The following is a 27,443-nucleotide window of genomic DNA, read 5'->3' as shown; positions in this document are numbered from 1 at the left end:
ATTTTCCTTGCATCTCCCCCAACTCCTGACAGGATTGTGCGTTCCTGTATAAACCACCATGGACTCTGATACAGTACCTGACTGATGTCAATGGGCTTTGCTCGGTTGCCTGTTTGCACCAAGAGTTTGTAAGCCAGAACAGCATCGTCAGATCCATTTTTATAATTGTTATAAGTGATTTTCCCAGCTTCCCAGTCACTGTCAAATGCACGCTGAAGTCCTAAAGAGTTCAGGAAGGTGTGAGGAAGATAGAACAGGCAAATAAGAAATCAATCTTTGAAACAAATTTCAGTAAGAAGAAACAATAATAATTTTTTTTTTTAAATATAAAATATGACTATTTATAGCTGAAGTAGTGTTCTGGTTTAAGCTGGAAAATTAACTATCTTCTTCCTAGTAACTGGTACAGTGATGTACTTTGGATTCAGTATAAGAATAATGTTGATAACACACCGATGTTTTGGATGTTGTTCAGCAGTGTTTACTCTAAATCAAGGACTTTTCAGTGTCTCATGCTCTGCCAGTGGGAGGTGCACAAGAAGCTGGGAGGGATCATAACTGGGACAGCTGACCCAAACTGGTCAAAGGGATATTCTATACCACAGAATGTCATTCTCAGTATATAAACTGAGGGGAGTTACCCAGAAGGTGGGTTTGCTGCTCGGGGACAGGTTGGGCATCAGTCAGTGGATGGTGAACAACTTTGGAATTAGAGGGTAAGGAAACCAGGTAACTGGGATCACTTTCTATGGAAGGTGATTGGAAAAGGAACACAAGTCCTAAGCCTCTGGAGGTGACTCCTGTCAAGTGTGAAGGAAAGGTATCCCTTCAAGGAAGATATATGTTGCCCAGGCAAATGGACTGTAGTAGAGAAAGGTATCCAGGATCTGGGGGAATTAGTCATGCTAGAGATGATTTATTTTGACCCAAACAATGCGCAGTCATCCACAGATGCAGACAAAGTCCAATGCACACAACCCATGTGACAGAAATTTGTACAGAACACACCATTGTAGTGTGCCAACCCACTGGCAGTAATGACCTGGAGAGATGAAGAGGCACCTACAATGGATGAAGTGGCTCACCAACTTTGGGAATACAAAGAAAATCACTCTTCCTCCGTTGTCTCAGCTGTGAAGAAACTGTCCCAGGAGTTCCAGAAATTCAAAGAGAATATGTTCTACTCCCCACCTGTACAGACCCGCATCTCACCTATTAACAGTAAGTGTCCTTTTGCATAAGAGGGAGGATATACTGGGTACGCCCCTTGGGGTACCCTGTGGTTTTTACCTGCAGGACCATGGAGAGGACATGAGGAAGTGGGATGGAAAACCTACCTCAATCCTAGAGGTACGAGTATGTGAATTGCAAGGAAAAACAACCACAAATGAGGGTTCTTCCAGGAAAGTTGCTGCTCAAGTCTCCATTGGACAGTTCCCCAGGTAGAGTGGAAGGACTAATCATACTTCTGATCCTATGGAAAGGAATTCTAATCCATTTCTACAAGAAATGACCAGGACTAGAGGGGTCCTGCCTCAAGCCAGGTGTAGGAGAGGGACAACTGGATTTACTGCATGGGGTAAATCTGATGACCTGGCACATCAGACCCACAGGAGTACAAGGCTCTAGTCGATACTGGTGCACAGTGTACCCTAATGCCATTAAGCTATACAGAGGCAGAACCCATTTGTATTTCTGGAGTGACAGGGGATCCCAAGAGCTGACTGTATTGGAGGTTGAAGTAAATCTGACTGGAAATGAGTGGTAAAAGCACCCCATTGTGACTGGACCAGAGGTTCTGTGCATTCCTGGCATAGACTATCTCAGGAGAGGGTATTTCAAGGACATCAAAGGGTACCAGTGGGCTTTCTATATAACTGCCTTGGAGATGGAAAAAATTAAACAACTGTCTACCTTACCTGGTCTCTTGGAGGATCCTTCTATTTGTGGGGTTGTTGAGGGTCGAAGAAGAACAGGTGCCAATTGCTACCACAACGGTGCACCAGTGGCACTCCCTGATTCTCATCCATAAGCTGATTTGTCAACACAAGAGCCAAGGAGTGATCAGCAGGACTTGCTCACCCTTTAACAGCCCCATATGGCCAGTGTGAAAGTCTAATGGAGAATGGAGACTGACAGTGGACTATCGTGACCTGAATGAAGTCGTGCTGCCTCTGAGTGCTGCCATACCAGATGTGTTGGAACTTCAATATGAACTGGAGTCAAAGGCAACCAAGTGGTGCCACGATGGATATCTCTAATGCATTTTTCTCAAACCTTTTGGTGGCATAGTGCAGGTCACAGTTTACTTTCACTTGAGGGGGTGTCCAGTATACCTGTAATCAACTGTCTCAGCAGTGGAAACACAGTCCTACCATCTGCCATGGACTGATCGAAACTCAATTATTAAACTGTCTTGATCTCAACCCACGAGTTTTCTCAGTTTTACTCATCTGATTCTCTCTTCCATCCCACCAAAGGGGGAGGGTGTGAATGGTTGTGTGGTGCTTATTTTCCAGCTGGGGTTAAACCACAATAATTACTCTTTCATTTACACCCTCCTCAAAACAAAGCTGAAATATCACCCTGACATGGTGCAAAAACAGAAGGGGCTAAGTTCAGCCCTGATTTAACCTCACTGGCTACCGTGGAGTTAAAATCAGGCAGAGATTTAGTCCACTAACCAGAAGAGAAATACAGTCTCCATAATCCCTCCTCCCTCACCAAAAGCACATTAAACCACAGAAGGGGACACAGCCCACCCATTAACTGGGACTACTGCAGAGGACCAAGACAATAATTTCTATGATACAACCAACAATTCTACTACAAGGGAAAAAAGCCCACCACACTCAAACTTTCATCTTCAAACACTCAGTTACTTCTTGAGCACAGTATGAGTACTCAATTTGTTCTATCTGTTAAAATTGTGTACCCAATACAAGTCATAGGATCTGCTACCAGCACATGTAAAGATCGCAACCAACAGCTATTCACTCTCAACTGTTATTTTCCTCTTTGCCACCCTTTAAAGGGGAAGTGTGGCAGTTTGAGACCCCTAAAATCCAATTCCCAAGTCCAAGCCTCCCTCCCACATCTCATCCCAGTGTGAGATGGGTTTTCCAGACACAACACAAGACTCAATATGGGGGGAAGGGAATTATATTACAATCACTACACAAATAAATATTATAATACAGTATATACATAATCTTAACTATCTCTCCTATGATAAATCAGTATTTACAATGGATCAATCTCTTCTCCCTCCAATAAAAGTTCAGAAGGGAAGAAGGAAAAGATCCTTTCCACTTTCAGAGCAGTAGCCTCTCTTCTTCCATGCAGCAGCTGTAACTGGACTGTTGTAACTGGATCTCCTTCCATTACACACAAGGGGGGTCTCCTTTCGCCCCTCTCGACCCTTCGACTCCCAGCAAAGGTTTCTCTTCTGTGGACTGCGGATGCAGGGACAGGTTCACTTCGCCACGTCATATCACAAAGCGCAGGGGTCTTTGTGACAGTCCCTTTCCTCAGGGGATTCAAGCTCCCTTGAGTCAGAACGTTAGGGTAGCTTTCAGTTGAAAGTCTTTGCCTCAACCATTCTATCAGAGTTCCTGTGCTCTGTCTCAGTTGCCAGCTTGGCAGTAGCAGTGGGAGGGAGCCAAGGTCACCCCCTCTGCATTCCGTCTGGCCGTCCTGGTCTAGCTTCTGGGACACCTGAGTTTCTCAACTCCTCTTTCTCCAGTGCTGCAGTACTGCAAGACTCCTCTCAAGGAGGGGTCTCAAAAGGGTTTTGGGGGGTTTGGTTCAGTTCTTACCCCAAAACTTTGTCTGCAGAGTTTAGTCCTGCTCTGTTACTGGCTCTCTCTCTCTCCTTGCAGGAGTTCTCTCTGCTTTGCTGCATGCCATCTCTGTTGCTTCTCTTTATCTCTTGGCTTTCAGTCATAGCCTCCATTCATTGCTGTCTCTGCCACCGTTCATGCTGCTGCTCTCAGTGGAGAAACTTCCCCCAGCTCTTAACTACAGTACCTGGCCCAGTTTAACACTGTTCCAAGTTCCTGTAGCCCCCCAGTCAGGGTTGAGGGGCCTAACCCCTAACGGGGCTCCTGCCCCTTCTCCTCGTGGCTTCAGAACATGGTCACTCTCCTCTTCAACTACTCCAACATCCTTCTTTTCTGGTCTGGTTGTGATATGTTTAAATTTCGCATGAGCGCTGATTGGATCAACCCCAAGGGACACCACCCCCTCAGGGGTTACCATTTTTTTAACTCCAGGGGGGAAAACACTTTTTTTCCCACCACAGGAAGGAATACCTCACAGCACAAATCTGGGTCAGATTTAGAACAGAAAGTCACAATCCAGTACAAGAAGGTTCTGTGAGGACAGATCACAAACTTCACGTTCAAAGAAGGGAAGGAAAAGGTTGGGGATGGGGTGGTGGTGGAAATCACCAACCCACCTCACAGTTTCACTGGGGAACTGTAATGAACATCATCATTACAGATAAGATAGGTTAGCCACAGCTGTAAGGAGATAAGAGTGTTGGAGTGTTGTTTTCTACACAACTTTACTGACACCACCTCAGGGCATGAGTATTCATTCCCATTTATAAATTCTTCCCTTCTCCCCTAGAAAACTACCTCCCAGGTCATCCTACAAAATCATACCCACTTGACAAGCTAACAGGTTGAGAATAAAGCGATACAATAAGCCTGCCAAACTTGCTATATGCAACCCTTCAGATCCTGCCCAGAAAGAGGATGATTTAACAGTAGATATTCTGTCATCGTTCAAGGGACTTCAAAGTCCCCTTTAAGAAAATGCTGTTTGTTGCTACCCCAGGAGTGGGGAAAATATTATTTAGAGAGTGTGAGGCCACCCTCTCTTATAATGACTGAATGATCATGGAGATTGGGAGGATTATCTGTGGACTGGAGGAAAGGAAATGTCACTCCTATCTTCAAGAAAGGCCAGAAGGAAGACCTAGGGAACTACAGGTCAGTCAGCCTCACCTTGATCCCTGGGAAGGTGATAGAACAGCTAATCCTGGAAACCATTCCAGGTATATGAAGGACAAGAAGGTAACCAGGAGCAGTCAGCATGGCTTCACCAAGGGAAAGTCACAGTTGATCAACCTGATAACCTTCTACAATGAAATGACTGGCTTAGTAGACAAGGGAAGATATTGTCTATCTTGAGAAAGACTGTCTCCCTTAAGATCATCATAGAAAAGCTGTTGAAGTATGGGCTGGATGAATAGACAGTAAAGTGGGTTGGAAACTAGTCAAATGGTTGGGCCCAGATGGTGGTGATTAGTGGCATGAAGTCTAGTTGGAGGCCAGTAACTAGCAGTGTACCCCCAGAGTCATTATTGAGTCCAGTCCAGTTCAAAATCTTAATTAATGATCTGGGTGATGAGGCAGAGTGTACCCTCAACAGGTTTGTTGATGACATAAAACTGTGAGGAACGGTTGATACACCAGAGTGTTGTGCTGCCATCCAGAGGGACCTTGACAAGCTGCAGAAATGGGCTGACAGGAACCTCATGCAGTTCAAAAAGAAGTGCAAAGTTCTGCCCCTGGGAAGGAACAACCCCAGGCACCAGTACATTCTGGGGGCTGGTCAACTGGAAAGCATCTTTGCAGAAAAGGTGGACACCAAGTTGAACATGAGTCAGCAGTGTCCCCTTGCTGCAAAGATGGCTAATGGTATCCTGGGCTGTATTAGACAAAGTATTGCCAGTAGGTTGAGGGAGGTGATCCTTCCCCTCTACTCATAGAATCATAGAATCATAGAATCAACCAGATTGGAAAAGACATCTGAGATCATCAAGTCCAACCCTTGATCCACTACCACCACGGTTACTAGAACATGGCACTAAGTGCCACATCCAGTCTCATCTTAAAAACCTCCAGGGACAGAGAATCCACCACCTCCCTGGGCACCCCATTCCAATGCCTGATTATCCTCTCTGTAAAGAATTTCTTTCTAATATCCAACCTAAACCTCCCCTGGCAGAGTTTAAGACCATGCCCTCTTGTCTTACTGATAGTTGTCTGGGAGAAGAGACCAACTCCCACCTGGTTACAACCTCCTTTCAGGTAGTTGTAGGGAGTGATGAGGTCTCCCCTGAGCCTTCTCTTCTCCAGGCTAAATAACCCCAACTCCCTCAACCTCTCCTCATAGGACTTGTGCTCAAGTCCCTTCACCAACCTCGTTGCTCTTCTCTGGACCTACTCCAGCACCTTGACATCCTTCCTGAACTGAGGGGTCCAGAACTGGACACAGTACTCCAGGTGTGACCTCACCAGTGCTGAGTACAGGGGAAGAATCACTTCCCTGGACCTGCTGGCCACACTGTTCCTGATAGAGGCCAGGATGCCATTGGACTTCTTGGCCACCTCAGCACACTGCTGACTCACGTTCAGTTTCCTGTCAATCCAAACTCCCAGGTCCTTTTCTGCCTGGTGAGGTCATACCTGGAATGCCTTGCACAGTTCTGGACCCCCAGTACAAGAGAGATATGGAGCTACTTGGAAAGAATCCAGCACAGGACCCATCATCATCATCATGGTTAGGCTTCGCGAACAAAGATTTGGGAAGGGCTCTACCCATGTTTGTTACAAGTGCGTTGGTGGCTAAAAAGGCCAATATGAGACAGGTACGTCCGGTTGCAAAAGACACAGCAGAAAGACTCCTTAGGTGGTATATTCTGCAGGGCACGATTCTTTCTGTGTTCTTTTCTCCTCAAAAGTGATCCTGCGTGTTTTCTCAAAGGCATCAGCAGCGTTATAAATAGTGTGTCTTCAGAGCTCCTGATTGGAGGCCAGAGTAGAACAGTTATGTTGATCAATATGACCAAGGCTGAGATGTTGTTTCGGGGAGTCCTTGTATCTCCTCTTTGGGGCTCCTCTCTTGCGGCAGCCGGTGGCAAGTTCACCATAAAACTTGATCTTAGGGAGGCAGTGGTCCTTCATCCTTGAGACATTGTTATAGGTTAGAAATCCGAGAGGGGGAATTTTTCTTCCCCTTGCCCCCCACTGTAGGAAAGAAGGAGTTTGAATGGAAAGGGGGAAGGGAGTCAATTAGCCTTACAAAAGAACTAGCTGGTCAGACTGCATTCCTAACGGATGGCCCATCAGAGGTTGGGGGGAGAGGGGAGGAGTTTTGGGAGGGGGTGGTTGAACTCTTCTCAGAAGGGGAGATGTCAGACAACTGAGTTCTCTCTCTCGGACGGAGATGGGGGTCTGCGTGCATGCATTTGGAGAGAAGGCCTGGAGGTCTGTCTTTCTGGTTTCTTGTCCTGGTCAGTCCTGACTGCTGGCCTCATCTTGCCTGCGAGTTGTTGTTTGTCGCCAGCCCAGACCTGCTGCGTTTTCATCGGAGAGTCTCTGTGCTCGTTGGGAGAAAAGGAGGAGCTTTTGGGCACCGTCATCTGAGAACAACAGTGAGTCCTGTGGGGGTGGACTGCTTTTCCTTCTGCCCTTCTTCCATTGGGGGAAGGGCCCCCTGTTGTTTCTTTTCGATTTCTTCCGCAATTTGAGACCACTCCCCAGACCGTGGTGACCGTCAGAGCCCAACAGCACCCCCTGCCGACCACCACAGAGTACTGCAGGTCCTACACCTCCAGCGACCCAACAACGCCCCCTGCAGGTCACGACAGAGTACTGCAGGTTCTGCACCTCCAGCGACCCAACAGTGCCCCCTGCAAACTGTGATTAGAACTGCGCTAAAAGACAGAGAAGTATTCAGACCTTTTTCTTTTGTTTGAAGGGGACTTTTGGGTACAGGACTATTGTCTAGGTTTTTTTGTGTTCTGTTACTGTTCTTGTCAACATACATATATCTTAATAAAGGGTTGTTATTTCTTCTGTTTTTCCACACTTCCTCGATTAAAGCCCCTTAATTTTGAATTTACAATTACTGAGAGAGAGAGTTTTGATCTATCTCATAACTCATCCTCTTTAGCAAACATTCCAGTCTCTTCAAACTGAGACAGACGTGTCCTGACCAATGCAGCTGTGTTCTCAGCAACATGGCCTCAATACTTGTGATTGCTGCTTGTTCTAGAACAGATGTATTAGTCACATCATCTGACCAGTGGATGTTTAGGATTGTATGAAGGCAGTGTTGATGGAAGCGTTCTAGGAGTCGCAGGTGGTGGCGGTAGATGATCCATGATTCAGATCCATATAAGAGAGTAGACAGCACTATGACTCTGTAAACACTGATCTTTGTGCTTTTCTTCAAGTGTTTATTTCACCAAACTCTTTTATAAAGCTTTCCAAAGGCACTATATGCCTTTGCTAACCTGTTGTCTATCTCTCCGTCAATCTTACCATCCGAGGAGATGAGGCTACCTAGGTAACTAAACTGCTGGACTGATTTGAGCTCTGATTGGCCAATGGTGATATGGGGATGATGGAAAACTTCCTGAGGTGCAGGTTGATAGAGAACTTCTGTCTTCTTTAAGCTGACTTCCAGCCCAAAGAGCTCAGCAGCGTCTGTGAAGCAGGATGTTAAACTGCTTCTGTGTGGGTGACAAGGGCGGCGTCATCAGCATAGACCACAAAGGTATTTAAGCGACTGGAGCACCTCACATATGAGGAAAGGCTAAGAAAACTGGGACTGTTTAGCCTGGAGAAGAGAAGGCTTGGGGGATATCTCATCAATATATATAAATACCTGAAGTGGGAGTGCTAAAAACACAGAGCCAGACTCTTTTCAGTGGTGTCCAGAGGCAATGGGCGCAAAGTGAAACAGAGGAGTGCCCTCTGAACATAAGGAAACCCTTTTTCAATGTGAGGGTAAATGAGCACTGGTTGTGGAGTCTCCCTCCTTGGAGATATTCAAAAGCCACTTGAATATAGCCCTGGGAAACTGATTTGAGGTTGAGCATGGGTTGGACCAGATGACTTCCAGAGGTCCCTTCCAATCTCAGCTACTCTGGGATTCCGTGCAGTGCTTATAAACAAATCCATCCTTCCTTAATACAGTTCTAACTCTGTTTCAATCTCTTAGAAAGTGGTTAAGTGAAAGCTGTGGGGAATCTCGGCTGGACCGGGACCCCTGGTATGGAACAAGAAACTGGCTGAGAATGGAGGCCCTGGTCCTGACAACATACTGATGCATCCGAGAGAGCAGAGGAGCAGCAGGAGAAGAGTTGTCCCGTGGGAACAGGGAACACTGCCTCATGAGAACGAGGACTTGTTTTGAACAGAGCGACTGAGAAAAATATAAACATCAAAGGAAAACAGGGACAGGTGCACAGAAATGTTGTGAGAAAGTAGGACTGAGAAAGTCCAGAGAAAGTCCAGCTAAAATCTACCTATTAGCTGTGAGAATTGTAGTTTGTGTATGTAAGCTGACCTATCTGTGTGTTATACGTGTACCAAAAGAGTTGTATTTAAGAGGCTGTAAAGTGCAGCTCTTGGTTGCTGCTGCTTCATTTTCCTTTTCCAATAAACTTTCTTGCTGAATATTATATGTCGTAGTCCGTCCCAACAACGACAGAAAACATTTGTGCTATCATAATAGTAATGTAAAAGATCACTTTGGGAATTAAGAGGAGGCTGTTGAAGAATTCAGGATAAAAGAAGAGACCTTCAAAGGACAACTTAAGAGGAGTAGACAAGTTGCTATGCTAGACAATATTTGGAGGCAGAACTTTCAGACTAATATCAAACTCCTGACACAGAGTTAAGCAGACACAATACCAAATATAGGCATTTGCATGCAGAATTACCAATTTGTGGTTGCAAGTTACATTTTACATTACTACAGTGTGTGGAAACTTATCTCTTTCACTTTTTTTTTCCCTCCAATGCATGCTACAGTTCTTTCAAGTTTCACCATCACTCAAATTCAGCTCTCTTTTTATATCTTTATTTCTCAACTGGTTTAACGACTTTATGCTTTGGGTCATTTTATTACTGGTCTTGTACACCGATGAAACTGAAAGTCTGCGGAAAGAATACCAAGAAACCTCTATCAGTTGTGCTTACTTTATAAAGGATTTCAAAATTTCACTAATAAAAATTCCTTATAACACTTTGAAATTAATAGCAGAACAACAATATTTTTATTATAAATTGTTCACACCAATGATTTTTAAAACCTTTTATTCTGTTTTAAAGATAGATGTAATTAATGAAATGTTTCTGGGCAGAAATATGAAAGTAAATTGTTGACTTCTTTCTACAAAGAAATTATATAAGCTAAGGCAATTAACGTAAAATCCTCCAAAAGTATGTTCGATGATATAATGGGAGTGAGGAAGGAATTCATATTAAGTCATGTGAACAGTGGACAAGATTGCCCTTTGCAAAAACAAGCGTAATTAAGAACCATCAGGGAACTTAAGTGTGGGATTCATATTACAGGAAGGATGCTGAAAGGCATTCTGGGACTTGTAGTTCTCTAGGACTCTATCAGACATGTGCAGTGGAGTGCCTAGGTGTGATTGACTGTAGATCACATGGTACAGTTTGAACATTTTATTTAAGCTGGTGTTTTTTGTAATAAACTTAATTCAGTTACTGTACCTACATGTGAGTAAATGAGTTTGTGCAAGACAGGTGCCACAAATGGCACCCGAACAGGGACTTGAACAAGCGTCGGAAACCAGAGACCAAAAAGGTCTTGGGACGTCTTGCCAGTAGCATTCATCCCAAAAACATTCAAAGGAAAAAGAGAGAGCTCTCCACAAAAGCAGTTACCTTTGGAAAGATGGGAAAAAAAGGAAAAACGACAAAAAAGGAAAAAAGGAAGAAAACTCAGCTTCAACAACCAAAGGTAATCTTTCGGGGTGGCAGGGAGGTGTTCCCAAAGGGAGGTTTTCCCAGAAAATGGAGGAAAAAGCTGAAGTCATTCATCAAATTTTATAAATTCAGAAAAATTATATAACAGGGAAAAAACTGCTGACGTTATTAATATGTATTACCGTAGCTATACTGAGATTCCTGCCAGCAAGGACTCTTAATGTGACTGTTTGGCAAAAAGTTAAGAAAATGAAGAGAGAAAAAGTAACTTTGGGAGATACGGAAGCCTTTAGAAATTTAGCCACATGGACAAAAACTGTGGACGCTTTAAAGACTACACAAAGAAATTCAAACTCATCCATGGAAACTGACCCTCCTGCCCCCCCACAAACCTCTTAGACACCGGGCAAAGACACAGAGGTGGGGGGGAACCGCCGGGAATGCAGGAGAAAAAAATATGGGAAGGAGAAAATATATGATTGGGATATCCCCGCGGTAGTTCTGTGCCAGGTTTACACGGGTGCGTGAGTATGGTTTGGGCCGCAAGGACGTTGTGGAGAGACAGTTATTAGATTCCCACCGCGAGATGAGGAATGCATGCAGGATAAGTCTTACCGTGGAACTACTGTGGAATTGCAACCACGTGAAGACCACGTGGTTGCATGGGCATAACCATTTTGCCCTGGCTGCACGGCCAGGCAAAGCTCATCTCTTCTGGTCCCGCGACCATTTTCTTATATGCCCCTACTGGGGACCGAGTGTGTTGGCACGGCGACTGTTGCCATGGAGACCAAGATGGCGGATACGGGAGCTGGCTCGTCCTCCCCCTGCGCTCACAAGAAGACACAGAGCCCAGACCCGTGGCTGCCAACAACAACTTCAGCAAGAGCGGGGGCAGGGCGGGAGCCTGATGTGGTCCCAGGGCTGGAGCGGGGCGGTGACTCCAACTGAAACAAGGGAGAGGGGCTGGACCTGGCCCAACCCAGACCTGCCTGTTCAACCGCGACAGCAGAGGCAGAACCCAGCCCCCCCCCCCACTGCCGGAACGGTGTGGCAACCCAGCGTGGGCCATGCCAGCTTGGGTAGGGTGTAAGGACTCGCAGTCCCGAGCCTGATTTGTGGGGGGCTGGGGGTGCAGCCGGTCCTGGGTCAGCTGCCGCCAGCAGCGGCGGCGGTAAAGTAAACACAGGGACATGACCAGGCGAGTGCTGTTCGGGGTCGTGGCCGCACTGAGAGAGAATCGAGGCCGTGCTGGGTCCGGGGTCGCAATGAGACCAGGGCGTGCCAGGTCTAAGCAGCGCAGACTACAAATGTTTAACAGGGCCCTGCGCAAGCCAACCGTGAGCAAAGAGAAGAGCGAGTACGACCCCCAAACGGGGCACCACACGGAACTGGCATCGTGTTGGGACAGAGATGGCCCCTGCCACCTGTGACAGGGGGGTCGTACAGCCAAGTCGAGGTTGTGTGGCAAAGCTACCAAGACTGCAGTTGTTGAACTATCAAACTTTCATTGCCCCAGAAAACTGAAACTTAAAAGTTTTTTTTATTTCCCTGTTTTCTCACGAGTTCCTACAACTTTGTTTGGGTTGTTGAAAGTTCTTAAATGCATCTACATAGGTTGTTATAATAATTTTGTTCCGATAACATGTTTAAAAAGTTCTTAAACATCTCCATACCTTGTTAATTAATACATTCAAATATTGTTATCCCAAAAAGCTGTGCATAAGATCAACAAAAATACAAAAATAGCTGCCTAACTTTGAAGTAAAAGACACTATAATACAAAATGACTTGCCGCTATTGCTTCAAAGTATTAACCAACTTTGACCAATCCTGGACATAACTACAGAAAAACTTGTCAGAGACTGAAATGGTTAGATTTATGCATTCCAGGAGTTTGCAGGCTTTGACTTTTGCCCTAAAAAGGCAAGGAGATACCTCAGATGGATTAAGCCCTAAAAAGGCAAGAAGATACCTCAGATGGACTAAGCCCTAAAAGGACAAGAAGATACCTCAGATGGGTTAAGCCCTAAAAGGACAAGAAGATACCTCAGATGGGTTAAACCCTAAAAAGGCAAGAAGATACCTCAGATGGGCAGTTCTAAGCCCTAAAAAGGCAAACAACTCCTCATCCCAGGGAGGTGCAAAAGCATGCTGAGGATATATAAACTGACTGGTGACTTTGGGATTTCGGGGTTCTCCTCCCCCACCACCTGCGAATCAAGACCATTGCTCTCAAGCATCGCTGGATCCAGTAAGAGACCATTGCTCTCAAGCATCGCTGGATCCAGTGGGCGGTGACTATATCCATTTCTTTTGCACTCTCAGTTTCTCTTTTCCCTTACTCTCACCCTGTTTTTCCTCTCCCCTAAACAGTTTCTCCCCCCCAAAAGTTATCTCTATGTTGCATTGTTTTATGACAACACCCAAAATGCTAGCATACTTGTTGATACAAAATTGTTAAAATAAACTCTGTTTTCAGACACCGATTATTTAGTGTCATTTCACTTTAATCCACCCCAAGGGAATTATTGATAAAAACCTGAGTTACCCCCCCTTCCCCTTTTCCTGGGGCGGGTCGTAACAAAACTGCAGACTCACACCTGTTCCTGTCCATTTTCCATCAAAAACTGACTGAACTGTTATTAACGTTTGCTAAGATTGTTTTTAAAGGTGAAGAACAACTACAAGAGATAAATGAACAAAACCCTGAAGACTGTCTGCATTCCAGACCCTCAGGTCAGCATGGAAGAGAGAATGTCAGCACTTCCCATGTGGTTTGACTCTATCATGACCAGTAACACCTGACACCTCCTAAAATTTTGATTTTCTAAACAAGACTCACTCATAAAACAGCCTATTGTCAAGAGAGCACACTGCACACCAAACGTGTTTCAAAACAAAAAAAGGGGGGGAAGACATCAGGTAAGACATCATTTAGGTTTGTTAGACCTCATATTCCTCATTTTAATTCCTTTTCAAAACAAGTACAATTGCCGGACATGACTACCAGAAATGACAGACTAAGAAGCATACAACCAATGATCACTTATAAATCTAAAATGTGTAGTTAAAATGTAAAAGCGTAATAAAAATTCTAGATATGCATGAGTGAAGAATGACTGAAGTGGTCACTTATGTATGAATGTGAAAGTTGTATAAATGAGAGAAGCTGTGTGGACATGTATGTATGTAGACTTAGAAATATTTCATGCTTCATGCAAATTGCACTTACATAACAAACACTACCTCAGCCACCTTGTCCTAGCAGAGAAAAACAGATAACACAACACTTATTCTCTAAAAGCCCTTTCCTTGAAATAAAGTTGAATTTTTCCTGATTGCACAAAATCCCTCAGAAAAATAAAGTTGATGCTTCTACCAATTACATACAAACCCTTAAAAAAATAAAAGTTAAAGTTCCTATTAAATTAACACCAAAAACCCTAGAAGAGAAGTCTTAAATGAGTCTACTTGTTGAAAGACCTGGATCTACAAAAGTAAAGCAGTGGGTTAAATTACTGTGTTATAATAGAGACTGTTAAAAAGGGTTTAAAAGGTTTAAAAATATACTATTCTACAAAATTGTAATGTTCTGTAACTTGTTATAATAAAGAGAGGGGAGATGTGGAATTCATATTACAGGAAGAATGCTGAAAAGCATTCTGGGACTTGTAGTTCTCTAGGACTCTATCAGACATGTGCAGTGGAGTGCCTTGGTGTGATTGGCTGTAGATCACGTGGTACAGTTTGAACATTAATTATAAAGCAGAACTCCTCATTAGCCACTTAGAAATTAATGACATGAGATGAACTCTCATGGATATAATCTTTTAAAGCTTCAAAACTGCTTTATTGTGGAGTAAACTTAGCCACAAAGAATTTAAGTGAACTGTTAGAGGAACAGTGAATCGATGTCTGAGTTCAGAGCAGAACCTGGACGTACTTTAAAGCATGTGACTGTATTGGAAGAGAAGGTCATTACTACAGTGAATAATTGTTTTCTACTGTATAATTAAAAAGAAAAGTTCATGCAATTCTCTCTTACCTTGCAACCAGTCTCGAAAGTAGTGCAACCACATTTTGGGAAGTTGCTTATCCTCTTCCAACAAAATGTATGTCACATTACTGAAACTTTTGTGAAGTTCATAAAGTAAGTGCTGGACGTGGGGACTGGGATAGTCTGCTTTCTGTGTTACTATATAAATATTGTAAAATGAGAAATACTTGAACTGTGCTGCAATAAAATCATAATCCTGGGTTTCTTGTGGTACAATATCTGTGAGATTCAGTCCATCTCTAGCCTGGGTAGTTCCATAAAGGCTGAGCCCAAGTAAACCCAGAAAAAGAAAAATAACCACAATCTGCAACAGAAAATGGAAACGCCTTTGGTTTTATGTTCTTAAAGAATTTAATAACTCATAATAGCACACAGAACCAGGTTCAAAATTAATCCCCAATACTATACTTTTAAGCTTTTATATCTTTATGCACACACACACTACAAGGCCAAACCAATTAGTGTTTTAGTGAACAGAAAATTTATATGGTGATGAAGTTAAAAAGTAAATTTGAAGTTACATTTAAAAAGTATGTCATTATAGCACTACCAAGATAAAACTTTTAAAGTGTGAAATTAGGTATAAAATATTAAGAATTGCAATTCCAAAATAATTCTATGTTTTGCTGATATTTAATACTACTGTCAGGATGATTTCCCTACTGGGCAAGGCAGAAGTCTATTTTTGAAAAACAGGTTTTCTGATTACCTTAGCTTTTGGTTTTAGCAGGAATGGAGCATAATGCTTTTCTGAAAAAGATGAGAGTGTCCATTTAGTACAGGGTGGCTCGAGGCAATGCATACTGGAGTCTGAGAATTGGGAAAGCAAATCTCTTGTTGAGTTTGTGCTTTCTGGGCTCTGGCAGCTGATATTATCTTGTGTCACTGTCACGGGCTGCACAGATATTGCTGAGCAAGGCTCTGCTGTGGTGTAGTACACCTGTGCATGAGGATCGTATTCTGTGTGTAACTGCACTGTAGACTGCATTGTAATCTGAGTTTCGTGTACAAAACTTTGACTGCTGTATGGGGGTCTACTGTAGCAAGTATTATCCCTGTTTTCCACATATGCTTGAGGCTCAATCTGAATCACTCTAGTGGCACACGGACTGCAAGAGAAGAGAAAAATATAGTTTGCATTTTGATAGGTATTTGTTTTAATCAGGATAGATAGGATAATCTGCTTCCATCAAAGACCGCTTCTACTACTGTAAAATGTTTATGTTAATTAAGCATAATATTTTGATGAAGATTTCCTTTTGCACTTGTAGGAAATATTTCTTGAATGTGGTTTAAAGCATAGACCTCTGAGCCTGTTTCTGCATGTTTCTTGTGCCCAAGAAAGAAGGAACCAGCATTTGTCTGAAGACACTGGCATCCACTTACATCGCTCTATTAATTACACATACTAATCAGGTCAATAACTAGGTAGTTGCACACAGTCTGAATGCATGATATATGATTACATCTACATGACCATGCTGAGAATTAAACTATTTAGAAAATCAAAATGTAAATGCATGACATGCTGAATTCTTCTGTTTAGAACTATTAAAGTAACTGTTAAATAATATTTGGACCTTCTGGAAAAGATCTCAGACTTTTGGGAGGCAGATTGAAACCATTTGCCATACACTGACTGCATATTTTAAAGTTGATGTAAACACATACGAGGATTAATTCCCAGGAAGGACAGGTAAAAAAATGTCATAAATAAGCTTCTTTCTGTAAATAAAAAGAAATTGTTGATAGAAAATAGTATCAGAGATTTTTCACCAAGTGGAAAAATCCTACAAAAAGGAAGAAAATGTTGCCTACCTAAACAAACAAGCTCTTATTAACTGAATTTCTTCATATGTACATGGGTCCAAATTCTGATTCACATTTGGTCCAATGTAGGAATAAAGGGAAGGCCTGACAGCCCTGTACTTCTAAGAATCTGGGCTCCAAAATTCAAGCACATTAGATCATCCTGTGAAACTACGGTTGAATCAGAAACAGAAAGCAGGAGTCCTGACTTGTGATCAACTCCCTGTTCTAATGACTCCCTCAAAAGCAAATTTAGGAAAGCACTTTCTCTGACATCAAAGTTAAAAAAGGTCAGACTGTGTCGGCTCTTACGTGGGTGCGAAAAGCTAAGAGGACACAGGGGTTTCTCTACATCCTGGTTATGACATGCATGTGAGAGTACACAAATAGAAATGTAGCTTATCCTCTTCATTGCAGGGAAAAGTAAAAACTAATGTAGAAAATATGTTTTATCTCTAAGCGGTGGTTCTGATGATGACAGTAGCTTCCTCCTAGCCTACCCCTGATCTCAGAGTATTAGGTAAGTATTAGGTAAGAGTGTGCATACTATCATTCTAAATTACTATTAGAGCCATAGCAGAAAGATTATCAGTCATTATCTTGCAATGGCACTGATCATTCTGAATTCCTCACAGTCCTATGAAAAAATGGGCTAAAGAGAAGTAATTTTATAGTTTTTACATTATTTTTATGCATTTAAGTTTCAAGGCATAAAAAGCAAAAAAAATTAACACGGAGTGATTAAGTAAGGCTTCTGAGTACCCCAAGTTATTTACAGTCTTCCATAAGAGACCAGAATTAAGTCTTCCAAGGTTTACCAATACCAGCACTAGACACACTGCAGTATCCCATTAAATTCTAAAAATACAGATATTACTAAAGCATGGCTCTTTTACATGTTTCCAGAAAGTTGTCCTTCAATGGTTAAAATGGATGTACGTATGAATGTGTGTGTATAGCAAATGTAATTCAGCAATAAAACCATGACAGTAGCATACTGACCCTGCTGCTATCCTGTTGCAATGAACTCCCACTCCTGACAAGGTATAGTAGCACTGAGTGGTGATCACAAAAAAGATACACCTCATATATTGTAATTCTATCACACATTCTCACCTTGTAAAACAGCAGAATATATCCAGTCTCCTGTCTTCCCGACGATAAAGGTCCATACTCAGGATAGCAGGAAAAATCAGTAAAACCATAACAAAGTTGAATACCACCACAACTGCTGCCTAGAGATCAATCACAAGAGAAGTGAAGTAATTACTAAGCTCAATTTATGGCATTGGCTTTATAAAGACTCTTTTCAATTCTCACCCATTCATCTATTTATCATGTTTACTCATCAGATCCTTTCAAGCTTCTCCCTGAGGTGATAGGAGAAATAGAAACTCTACTCACAGTATCCCACAATGCCCAAATAAGGAACAATATAATCTTAGAGAAGTCCTCGAGAATTGGATAAGGGATGTACTCAAAAAACCATGATGTAAACTAAGCTCTATGTACCCAAACAAGATAAAATAAAGAACAAATGTAACAGTTTTTGGTGGTAAAACACAATGACACTGTGCCTGCTCCAGAACTGAGGTAAAGATGACAAAGAAGACCTGGAAAGACCAAAGAAGGACTTCCAATAGGGGAGTGACTATGTAAAGCAAGCTAATGAATATGTATTAAGTAAGCAAGAATATCTAATTAATATGTAAAAAGTATGTGTAATAAAAAGCCCTGTCCATCTGTCATTTGGCACATTCGATTAGAGGAGCTATCCTCTGAATGTCCAGTATGCTGAATAAAGAAGAATTCCCTTTATAACATCTACAAATTGGTGTTAAGAAGTTTGTTTCTGCTACTTTTCGGTATCAGAGGGAACTGGGAGATATATTTTACATTCTAGCTTCATTATGGTAAGTCTACTGTAGTTAATTAATTTCTTTAATGTTAACTTTCCTATTATTTTAATATCTCTATATCTAGAGATGTGGTGGTACCAACATTTTTAAAGTGGAGAAAACAGTCATCAATAAATTACATTTTTATATGAGAGTCTGCCTTATTTAGAGTCTCACAGTACAAAACGATGGAAGCAGAAGCAAATCTGGAACTAGGACTGAAGTTCTCACATTTAAGGGATCTAAAGCAATTTAAGTACTACCATAACATTAAAGCACAGTATTAAATCAGTAGTGAAATAAAAGTTTAATTAAATTTTAATGAAACCGCTCTATTTAGTAAAACACTATGCATTTGATGTACTTAAAGTCTAGCAAAAAAGAGTAACATTTTGTGATTATCTGTTAAAACATCCTCCTTGTGTTTAACTTGATTATTGAGCCAGTCAATTTGCTAAGTGATCATTATTTAAAGAAAAAGAACAATCCCTCCTTCAAACCATAACCCTTTACCACACAGAGATTTCCAAAGAATCTCTACGAACATATGTGCTGCTGCATCTATCATTATTGTTAATGGTATTTATTTGCAATAAAACATAGCAAAAACTCGAGCACAGATGGGTTTGGAAGATAGCAGTAGAAAAGTAGAGGTAAGGAGAAGTCACTGAGGGTTGGTTTTCTTCCTCCCAAAAAATGGAAAAAAATAGTAGAGCCATTAAGAAAAAAAAAAGGAAACCCATATATTTTACTCATTATATAATCAATAGGCATCTCTATATTAGCCCAGTTTCAGGCTGAAGAGAGCATAAATTATCAAGTGCCTCCATCTGTAAACTTCTGAAATAAACACTGCTTGGGTTCAAACAGTCAAAAAAGGACTTAACTTTGATTACACCTGATGTAAATGAGTCCTCTTTTTTCTAACACAGATCAATGGCTGCTTTTGATGGTGAAAATCAGCCCTTAAAATTGGCAACTCAAAAGCTGAGACATCCAAAGTTCATGTTTTAAAAATGTTCAACTTATGCGACCCTAAATAATGCAATTTTGTATTTTTCTGTCTCTTATTTGTGAAAATCTGTGATGAGTTGACCTTGGCAGGATGCCAACTGCCCATCAAAGCTGTTTTATTATTCCCTCTCCTCAACTGGACAGGGGAGATAAAATATAACAAAAGGCTCATGGGGTTGAGATAAGGACAGGGAGAGATCACTCACCAATTACTGTCATGGGCAAAACAGACTTGACTTGGGGAAATTAGTTTCATTTATTACTGATCAAATCAGAGTAGGATAATGAGAAATAAAATGAAATCTTTAAACACCTTCCCTCCCTCCCCTCTTCTTCCTGGGCTTAACTTTATTCTGAATTATCTACCTCCTCCAACCTTAGTGGAACAGGGGGACTGGGAGTGGGGGGTTGCCATCAGTTCATCACATGTTGTCTCTGCCACTCCTTCCTCCTCAGGGGAAGGACTCTTCACACTCTTCCCCAGCTCCAGCGTGGGGTCCCCCCCATGTGACACAGTCCTAGATTAACTTCTCACAGAATCACAGAATATGCTGAGTTAGAAGGGACCCACAAGGATCGAGTCCAACTCTTAACCCTGCACAGGACCAACCCCAAGAGTCACACCATGTGCCTGAGAGTATCATCCAAATGCTTCTTGAACTCTGTCAGGCTTGGTGCTGTGAACACTTCCCTGGGGAGCCTGTTCCAGTACCCAACTAACGATGGAGGGGCATGGACAGAATGCTCACAGACCATTATAGTTGGCAAAATGTCGGCTTTATTAGAAGAAGGACAGTTTATATAGTACTCATTACACTTAGTTCTTGTTCACGCTACATTGGATACATAAGGAAAACATACTTTGCTGTCCACTGCTAATTGGATCACAACAGGTGGTCATAGGAGATGAGAAAACTTTATTCACCTGCCAAAACTCCTCCTTGGCATCTGGCAAGAGTCCACCTTTGTTCTAACTTTAGCTCCTGTAGCCATTTTAACTAACTGATCACACCCAAACTGTGCTAAAGCAATACACACAGAAATGCAAGGGAAATTGTTCACACAATTTCTGTCCTCCGACACCCAACCACCCTCCGGGTGAAGAACCCCCTTCTAATATCCAACCTAAATCTCCCCTGACACAACTTCAGGCCATTCCCCCAGGTCCTGTCACTGGTCACCACAGAGAAGAGATCAGTGCCTGCCCCTCCACTTCCCCTCACAAGGAAGTTGTTAGACTGTGATGAGGTCTCCCTTCAGTCTGCTCCAGGCTGAACAGACCAAGTGACCTCAGCTGCTCCTCATATGGCTTCCCCTCAAGGCCCTTCACCATCTTTGTTGCCCTCCTTTGGATGCTCTCTAATAGTTCAATATCTTTCTTATATTGTGGTACCCAAAACTGCACACAATATTCAAGGTGAGGCCTCCTCAGTGCAGAGTGGGACAATCACCTCCCTTGACCAGCTGGCGATGTTGTGCTTAATGAACCCCAAGACACAGTTGGCCCTCCTGGTTGCCAGGGCATTGCTGACTCATATTCAACTTTCCATCGACCAGGACTCCCAGGTGCCTTTCCATGGCACTGCTTTCCAGCATCTCATTCCCCAGTCTGTCTGTACATCCAGGGTTGCCCCATCCTAGGTGCAGAGCCCAGCACTTCATCTTGTTGAACTTCATATGGTTGGTGATTGCCCAGTCCTCTAATTTGTCAAGGAAAGCAAAGTCCCACTACTGGAAAAGCTGGGAACCAATCCCCACACCTCCCACATCCCAAGCAGGTGCTCTGATGCTGGAACCACCGTCCCCCTGTCCAAATTTTCCTTTTTGCTGAGGATGGGATTCAAACCTCCACCTGCTGAGCACGAGGGATTCAACCGGCCACCGCCTTAACCACCCTGTAGCAATGTGAGTCCTTCCCACAGGTTGACCTTCTTCACAAACTGCTTCAGTGTGGGTCCCCCATGGGGTCACAATTCCTGCCAGAAAACTTGCTCCAGTGTAGGCTCCTCTCTCCCTGGGTCCACAGGTCCTGCCAAGAGCCTGCTCCAGCGTGAGCTTCCCACAGAGTCACAGTCTACTTCAGGCATTCACCTGCTCCGGTGTGGAGTCCTCCACGGGCTGCAAGTGGATCTCTGCTCCACCGTTAACCTCCATGGGCTGCAGGGGCACATCTGCTTCATCATGGGCTGCACCACGGGCTGCACAGGAATCTCAGCTTTGGTGACAGGAGCACCGCCTGCCCCTCCTTCTCTCTTGACCTAGGTGTCTGCAGGTGTTCCTCTCACAGGTGTTCCTCTCACATATATTCTCACTCATCTCTTCTCTGGTTGCAGTTGCTCCTGCACAATAACTTTTCCCCTTTTTAAATATGTTATCACAGAGGTGTTACCACCATCACTGATTGGCTCGGCCTTGGCCAGTGACAGGTCTGTCCTGGAGCCAGCTGTCATTGGCTCTATCTGACATAGGGCAAGCTTCTAGCAGCTTCTCTAAGAAGCCAGCCCTATAGCCTTCCCCACTACCAAAACCTTGCCACACAAACCCAATACAAAATCATAGTTACCTACTGAATGATTGATGAGTGGTTTTTACTGATATTTCTCTTTTGCTGTCTCCAGCCTGCTTAAAGTAAGATTTTGGTCCTGTTGATTGACTGAAGACATAACTACTAAAATCACAGAATCATAAAGTTTGTAAAAGACCATATATTGGTAGATTGTTTTGTATTAGAGTTTATGCTTGTGCTTGCTTTATAGTATCATTAGATTGCTTTAACTACGTTTTTGCAGCTAGGCACTATCACCGACAACCTATGAACCTTATTAATCTGTCACAATTTGTATTAATAAAGAGTGCTATTCTGTAAACTGTTAGAGTGAGTCCTTTATAAGGTGCTGACAGTTTGCCGGCTGTGGAATAACATGTTGAAAGGCCTTTTGAGGGGTCTCCCTTATGTTTTTGACTCCACCTCCCAAAAAGGGCAATCCAATTACCCCTGATCCCATGAATCTGTTTGGTGAAGAGTCCCCCCCCTTACGGAATACCTGACAGATTGGTTCAGATATAACGGGTTTCATTTTCCTTGGGATGCTGACAGACAAATAAATCACTGAGGGCCGAGAAAATCTCCCCTCTCTAAGGGTCGGGCGAATCTCCTCCCCTTTCACGTGACAAATGTCTGCCTGCTGAGAAACTGCTACACATGCTGAAGCCCTGCTTCCCAGGAAGTAATCAAACATCTCTTGCTAATGGGAAGTAGAGAATAAACCTTGTTATTTTCCTCTTTGCTTGTGCAGGTGCAAACTTTCACTTTTGCTTTAGTAAACTGCCTTATCTCAATCCACGAGTCATTTTCCCCTCTTATTCTCTCTCCCCTGTCCGGCTGGGAAGGAGAGTGATAGAGTGGCTTGGTGAGTACCTGGCATTCAGCCAAGGTCAACCCACTACACTTATATACACAGATTTCTCCAGTACCAATAAATCCTCAATACAGCTTTCTGGTTGGCCTTTTTGCACATTTTTCCATCTCTATATACATATAAAGGGTTACTATATATCAGGAATGACAGATTACAGATGCACCTGAGAAAAGACTGAGTCACTCAAACATTCATTTCTGAACACTCAAATATACCTACAGATAGATTCCATGTTAATCACTGCCTTAAAAATAACTTTTATCATGATCATGACTAGGCTTCGCGAACGAAGATTTAGGAAGGCTCTATCCACATTTGTTGCAAGCACGCTGGTGGTTAATGAGGCCAATACGAGATAGACATATCCGATTGCAAAAGGCACAGCAGAAAGACTCCTTAGGAGATATATTCTGCAAGGTACGATTCTTTCTGAGTTGTCTTTTCTCCTCGAGAGTGATCCTCCGAGCGTTCTCAAAGGAAGCAGCAGCGTTATAGATGGTGTGTCTTCAGACCTCCTGATTGGAGGCCAGAGTAGACCAGTTATGATGATCAATATGGCCAAGGCTGACATGTTGTTTCAGGGAGTCCTTGTATCTTTTCTTCGGGGCTCCTCTCTTGCGGCAGCTGGTGGCAAGTTCACCTTAAAGCAAGATCTTAGGGAGGCGGTGGTCCTTCATCCTAGAGACGTACCCTGCCCATCGCAGCTGTGTTCTCAGCAACATGGCCTCAATACTTGTGACTGCTACTTGTTCTAGAACAGATGTATTGGTCACATAATCTGACCAGTGGATGTTTAGGATATCATTTTGAATAATATCAACATTTTCATACATGAAGATGTTGAAACCTCATTGGAAACTTAGTCTTTTGTTTTACTTTTGGAAAGCACCATGTATTTGACATGGGCTTCCTTTTCTGAATTTCTGTTGATCCAGTTTACAGCAAGTCATAAGATATGGCAGCAGGCAAAAAAAAAAAAAAGACCTTAAAAAAGGATAAATTTAATTTATGCTCAAATTACAGTAAGAGTTACAGCTGTGGTCTCCACATATGTTCCAAATTGTAACCTACCACAATCTGCTATGAGAAGTTAGAACAGGCTGAGTAAAATTTGATCAAAGAAATTAGCACAGCAGTATGGCAGATAAAATGACCCATCTATACTGGGTTCATATAGGGACAGTGGGATTTAGGCTGAAGTAGCTTCTAAAAAGCACAATCACTGCAAAGCCAGAAAATGGGAAAATGGGACCTCTCTTCTGATTCCTAGTGAAGTATCCTTTTTGCTGCTTAAAATATGTTAGATGTTTGAGTTTGGGCCAAAGAATCATAGAATCATTTAGGTTGGAAAAGACCCTTAAGACCATCAAGTCCACCTCTAAACCACATCCCTAAGCACCATGTCTACATGTCTTTTAAATACCTTCAGGAAAGGTGACTCAAACACTTCCCTGGGCAGCCTGTTCCAGTGCTTGACAACCCTTTCAGTGAAGACATTTTTCCTAATGTCCAGTCTAAACCTCCTCTGGCACAACTTGAAGCCATTTCCTCTTGTCCTATTGCTTGCTACTTGGGAAAAAAGACCAACATCCACCTCGCTAGAACCTCCTTTCAGGTAGTTGTAGAAAGTGATAAGGTCTCCCCTGAGTCTCTTTTTCTCCAGGCTAAACAACTCCAGTTCCTTCAGTCGCTCCTCATAAGACTTGCAGTCTAGACCCTTCCCCAGTTTCATTGCTCTCTGGACATGCTCAAGCCCCTCAATGTCTTTCTTGTAGTGAGGGGCCCAAGACTGAACACAGTATTCAAATTGTGGCTTCACCAGTGCTGAGTACAGGGGGACAATCATTTCCCTAGTCACGGTGGCCACACTATGATACAAGCCAGGATGCTATTTACCTTTGTGGCCACCTGGGCACATGGCTGGGTCATATTAGCCACTTGTGACCAACAACCCCAGGTCCCTTTCTGTCAGGCAGATTTCCAGCCACTCTTCCCAAAGCCTGTAGCACTGCATGGGGTTGTTGTGACCAAAGTGCAGTAACTGGCACTTAGCTTTATTGAATCTCATACAATTGGTCTTAGCCCCTCAATCCAGACTGTCCATATCCCTCTGCAGAGCCTTCCTACCCTCAGCAGATCAACACTTCAGCCCAATTTGGTGTCATCTGCAAACTTACTGAGGATGTACTTGATCCCCTCATCCAGATCATTGATAAAGATATTAAGCAGAACTGGCACCAATACTGGGTCCTGGGGAACCCCACTTGTGATCGGCCACCAACTGGATTTAACTTCATTCACCACCACTCTCAAGGCCCACCCATCCAGGCACTTTTTTACTCAGCAAACAGTACACTCCTCCAAGCCATGAGCAGCCAGTTTCTCCAGGAGAATGCTGTGGGAAATGGTGTCAAAGGCTTTAGTAAAGTTTAGGTAAACCACATCCACAGCCTTTCCCTTATCCACTAAGTGGGTCACCTTGTCATAGAAGGAGATAAGGTTTGTCAAGCAGGACCTGACTTTCCTAAAACTGTACTGACTGGGTCTGATCACCCTTTTGTCCTGTATGTGCCCCGTGATGGCACTCAAGATGATCTGTTCCGTAACCTTTCCTGGCACCAAGGTCAGACTGACAGGCCTGTAGTTCCCGGGATCCTCCTTCTGGTCCTTCTTGTAGCTGGGTGCCACATTTACTAACCTCTAGTCAACTGGGACCTCCCCAGTTAGCAAGGACTGCTGATAAATGATTAAAAGTAGCTTGGTGAGCACTTCCACCAGCTTCCTCACCACCCTTGGATGGATCCCATCTGGTCCCATAGACTCGTGTGCATCTAAGTTTTGTAGCAGGTCATTACCATTTCCCTTCAGATTATGAGGGCCTCATTCTGCTCCCTGTCTCTGTCTTCCAGCTCAGGGGGCTGTGTACCCCAAGATTTAGATGACATAAATCACTTCTTCCAAAAGAAGTGTTATACTTCAAAATATTTCACACAATCAAACTGGTCTTTGCCATAATATAAAACAATTCACTGTCATACACCCTGTAAGAAGAGAGATCCAGGTTTTGGCAAGTCAGCAGAACTAAATACTGCTAACTATTCAGGACTAAAGATCTAGTTTAAGATGTCACATATATTTGCTCAATTATGCAGCAAACCAATGTCTTTATTCTCCTTTACTTTCTCTGTTATTAAGTACCAAAATGCCTATTTAGAAGAAAACAGTAAACAAATTACTAATGTTGGTCATGTTGCTGCAATCATGAACACTTTACCATTTAATAGATTGATGCAGGCATGCTTAAATTGCCCTCTTTTTGTTGTTAATGTATTTATAAAAACACTTTTTATTATCTTTCACAACAGTGGCCAGATTGAGTTCTAGATGAGCTTTCCCCTTTCAAATTTTCTCTCTACATAGAATCATATCATAGAATCATAGAATATGCTGAGTTGGAAGGGATTCATCAGGATCATCAAGTCCAACTCCTGGCCCTATGCAGGACACCCCAAGATTCACACCATGTGCCTGAGAGCGTTGTCAAAAGGCTCCTTGAACTCAGACAGGCTTGGTGCTGTGACCACTTCCCTGGAGAGTCTGTTCCAGTGCTCAATCACCCTCTAGGTGAAGAACTTTTTCCTAATATCTAACCTAAACCAACCCCGACTCAGCTTTATGACATTTCCTCAAGTCCTGTCACTGGTCATGAGAGTAAAGAGATCGATACTAGGCCCTCCACTTCCCCCCTCATGATGATGTAAAGATTGCAATAAGGTCTCCCCTCAGTCTCCTCTTCTCCGGGCTGGATAGACCAAGTGACCTCAGCTGCTCCTCATAAGGTTTCCCCTCCAGACCCTTCACCATTCTCGTGGCCCTCCTCTGGATGCTCTCTAATAGCTTAATGTCTTTTTAATATTGTAGTGCCCAAAACTGCACACGGTACTTAAGGTGAGGCCATCCTAGTGCAGAGCAGAGCAGGACAATCACCTCCCTTGACCATCTGCTGATGCTGTGCTTAATGCACCCCAAGACACAGTTGGCCCTCCTGGTTGCCAGGGCACACTGATGACTCATATTCAACTTGCCATCGACCAGGACCCCCAGGTCCCTTTCCACAGTGCTACTCTCCAGACTCTCATTCCCCAGTCTATACACACAACCAGGGTTGCTCCATCCTAGGTGCAGAATCCAGAACTTCCCCTTGTTAAACTTCATATGGTTGGTGATTGCCCCGCCTTCTAATTTGTCGAGGTTTCTCTGCAGGGCCTCTCTGCCCTCAAGGGAGTCAACGGCTCCTCCCACATTAGTGTTGGCAGCAAACTTACTTAGTATACCTTCGAGTCCTGCGTCCAAGTTGTTTATGAAGATGTTGAAGACAACTGGGCGGAGGATGGGGCCCTGCAGAACCCCACTAGTGACATGTCACCAGCCTGATGTTGCCTCATTCACTATAACTCTTTGAGCCTGACCCATGAGCCAGTTG

The 27,443-nt window shown here is 43.2% G+C and overlaps 1 protein-coding gene across 1 annotated transcript in view; it reads right to left on the bottom strand.

Moving 5' to 3' along the window:
* LOC116780083 (protein patched homolog 1-like) overlaps positions 1–27,443 on the bottom strand; it is a 151,401-nt gene that overhangs the window by 37,661 nt on the left and 86,297 nt on the right. The window contains exons 13-16 of the mRNA XM_032674566.1: positions 17,746–17,864; positions 15,530–15,929; positions 14,809–15,124; positions 78–220 (exon numbers count right to left, since the gene is read on the bottom strand). Of these exons, the coding sequence (XP_032530457.1) occupies positions 78–220; positions 14,809–15,124; positions 15,530–15,929; positions 17,746–17,864 (978 nt within the window). The remainder of the gene's footprint in view (positions 1–77; positions 221–14,808; positions 15,125–15,529; positions 15,930–17,745; positions 17,865–27,443) is intronic.

The sequence above is a fragment of the Chiroxiphia lanceolata genome, chromosome W, assembly GCF_009829145.1.
Source record: "Chiroxiphia lanceolata isolate bChiLan1 chromosome W, bChiLan1.pri, whole genome shotgun sequence".
Classification (NCBI taxonomy): domain Eukaryota; kingdom Metazoa; phylum Chordata; class Aves; order Passeriformes; family Pipridae; genus Chiroxiphia; species Chiroxiphia lanceolata.
Note: the sequence above shows the minus strand (reverse complement) of the source record. Positions and strands in the feature narration are given on the sequence as shown.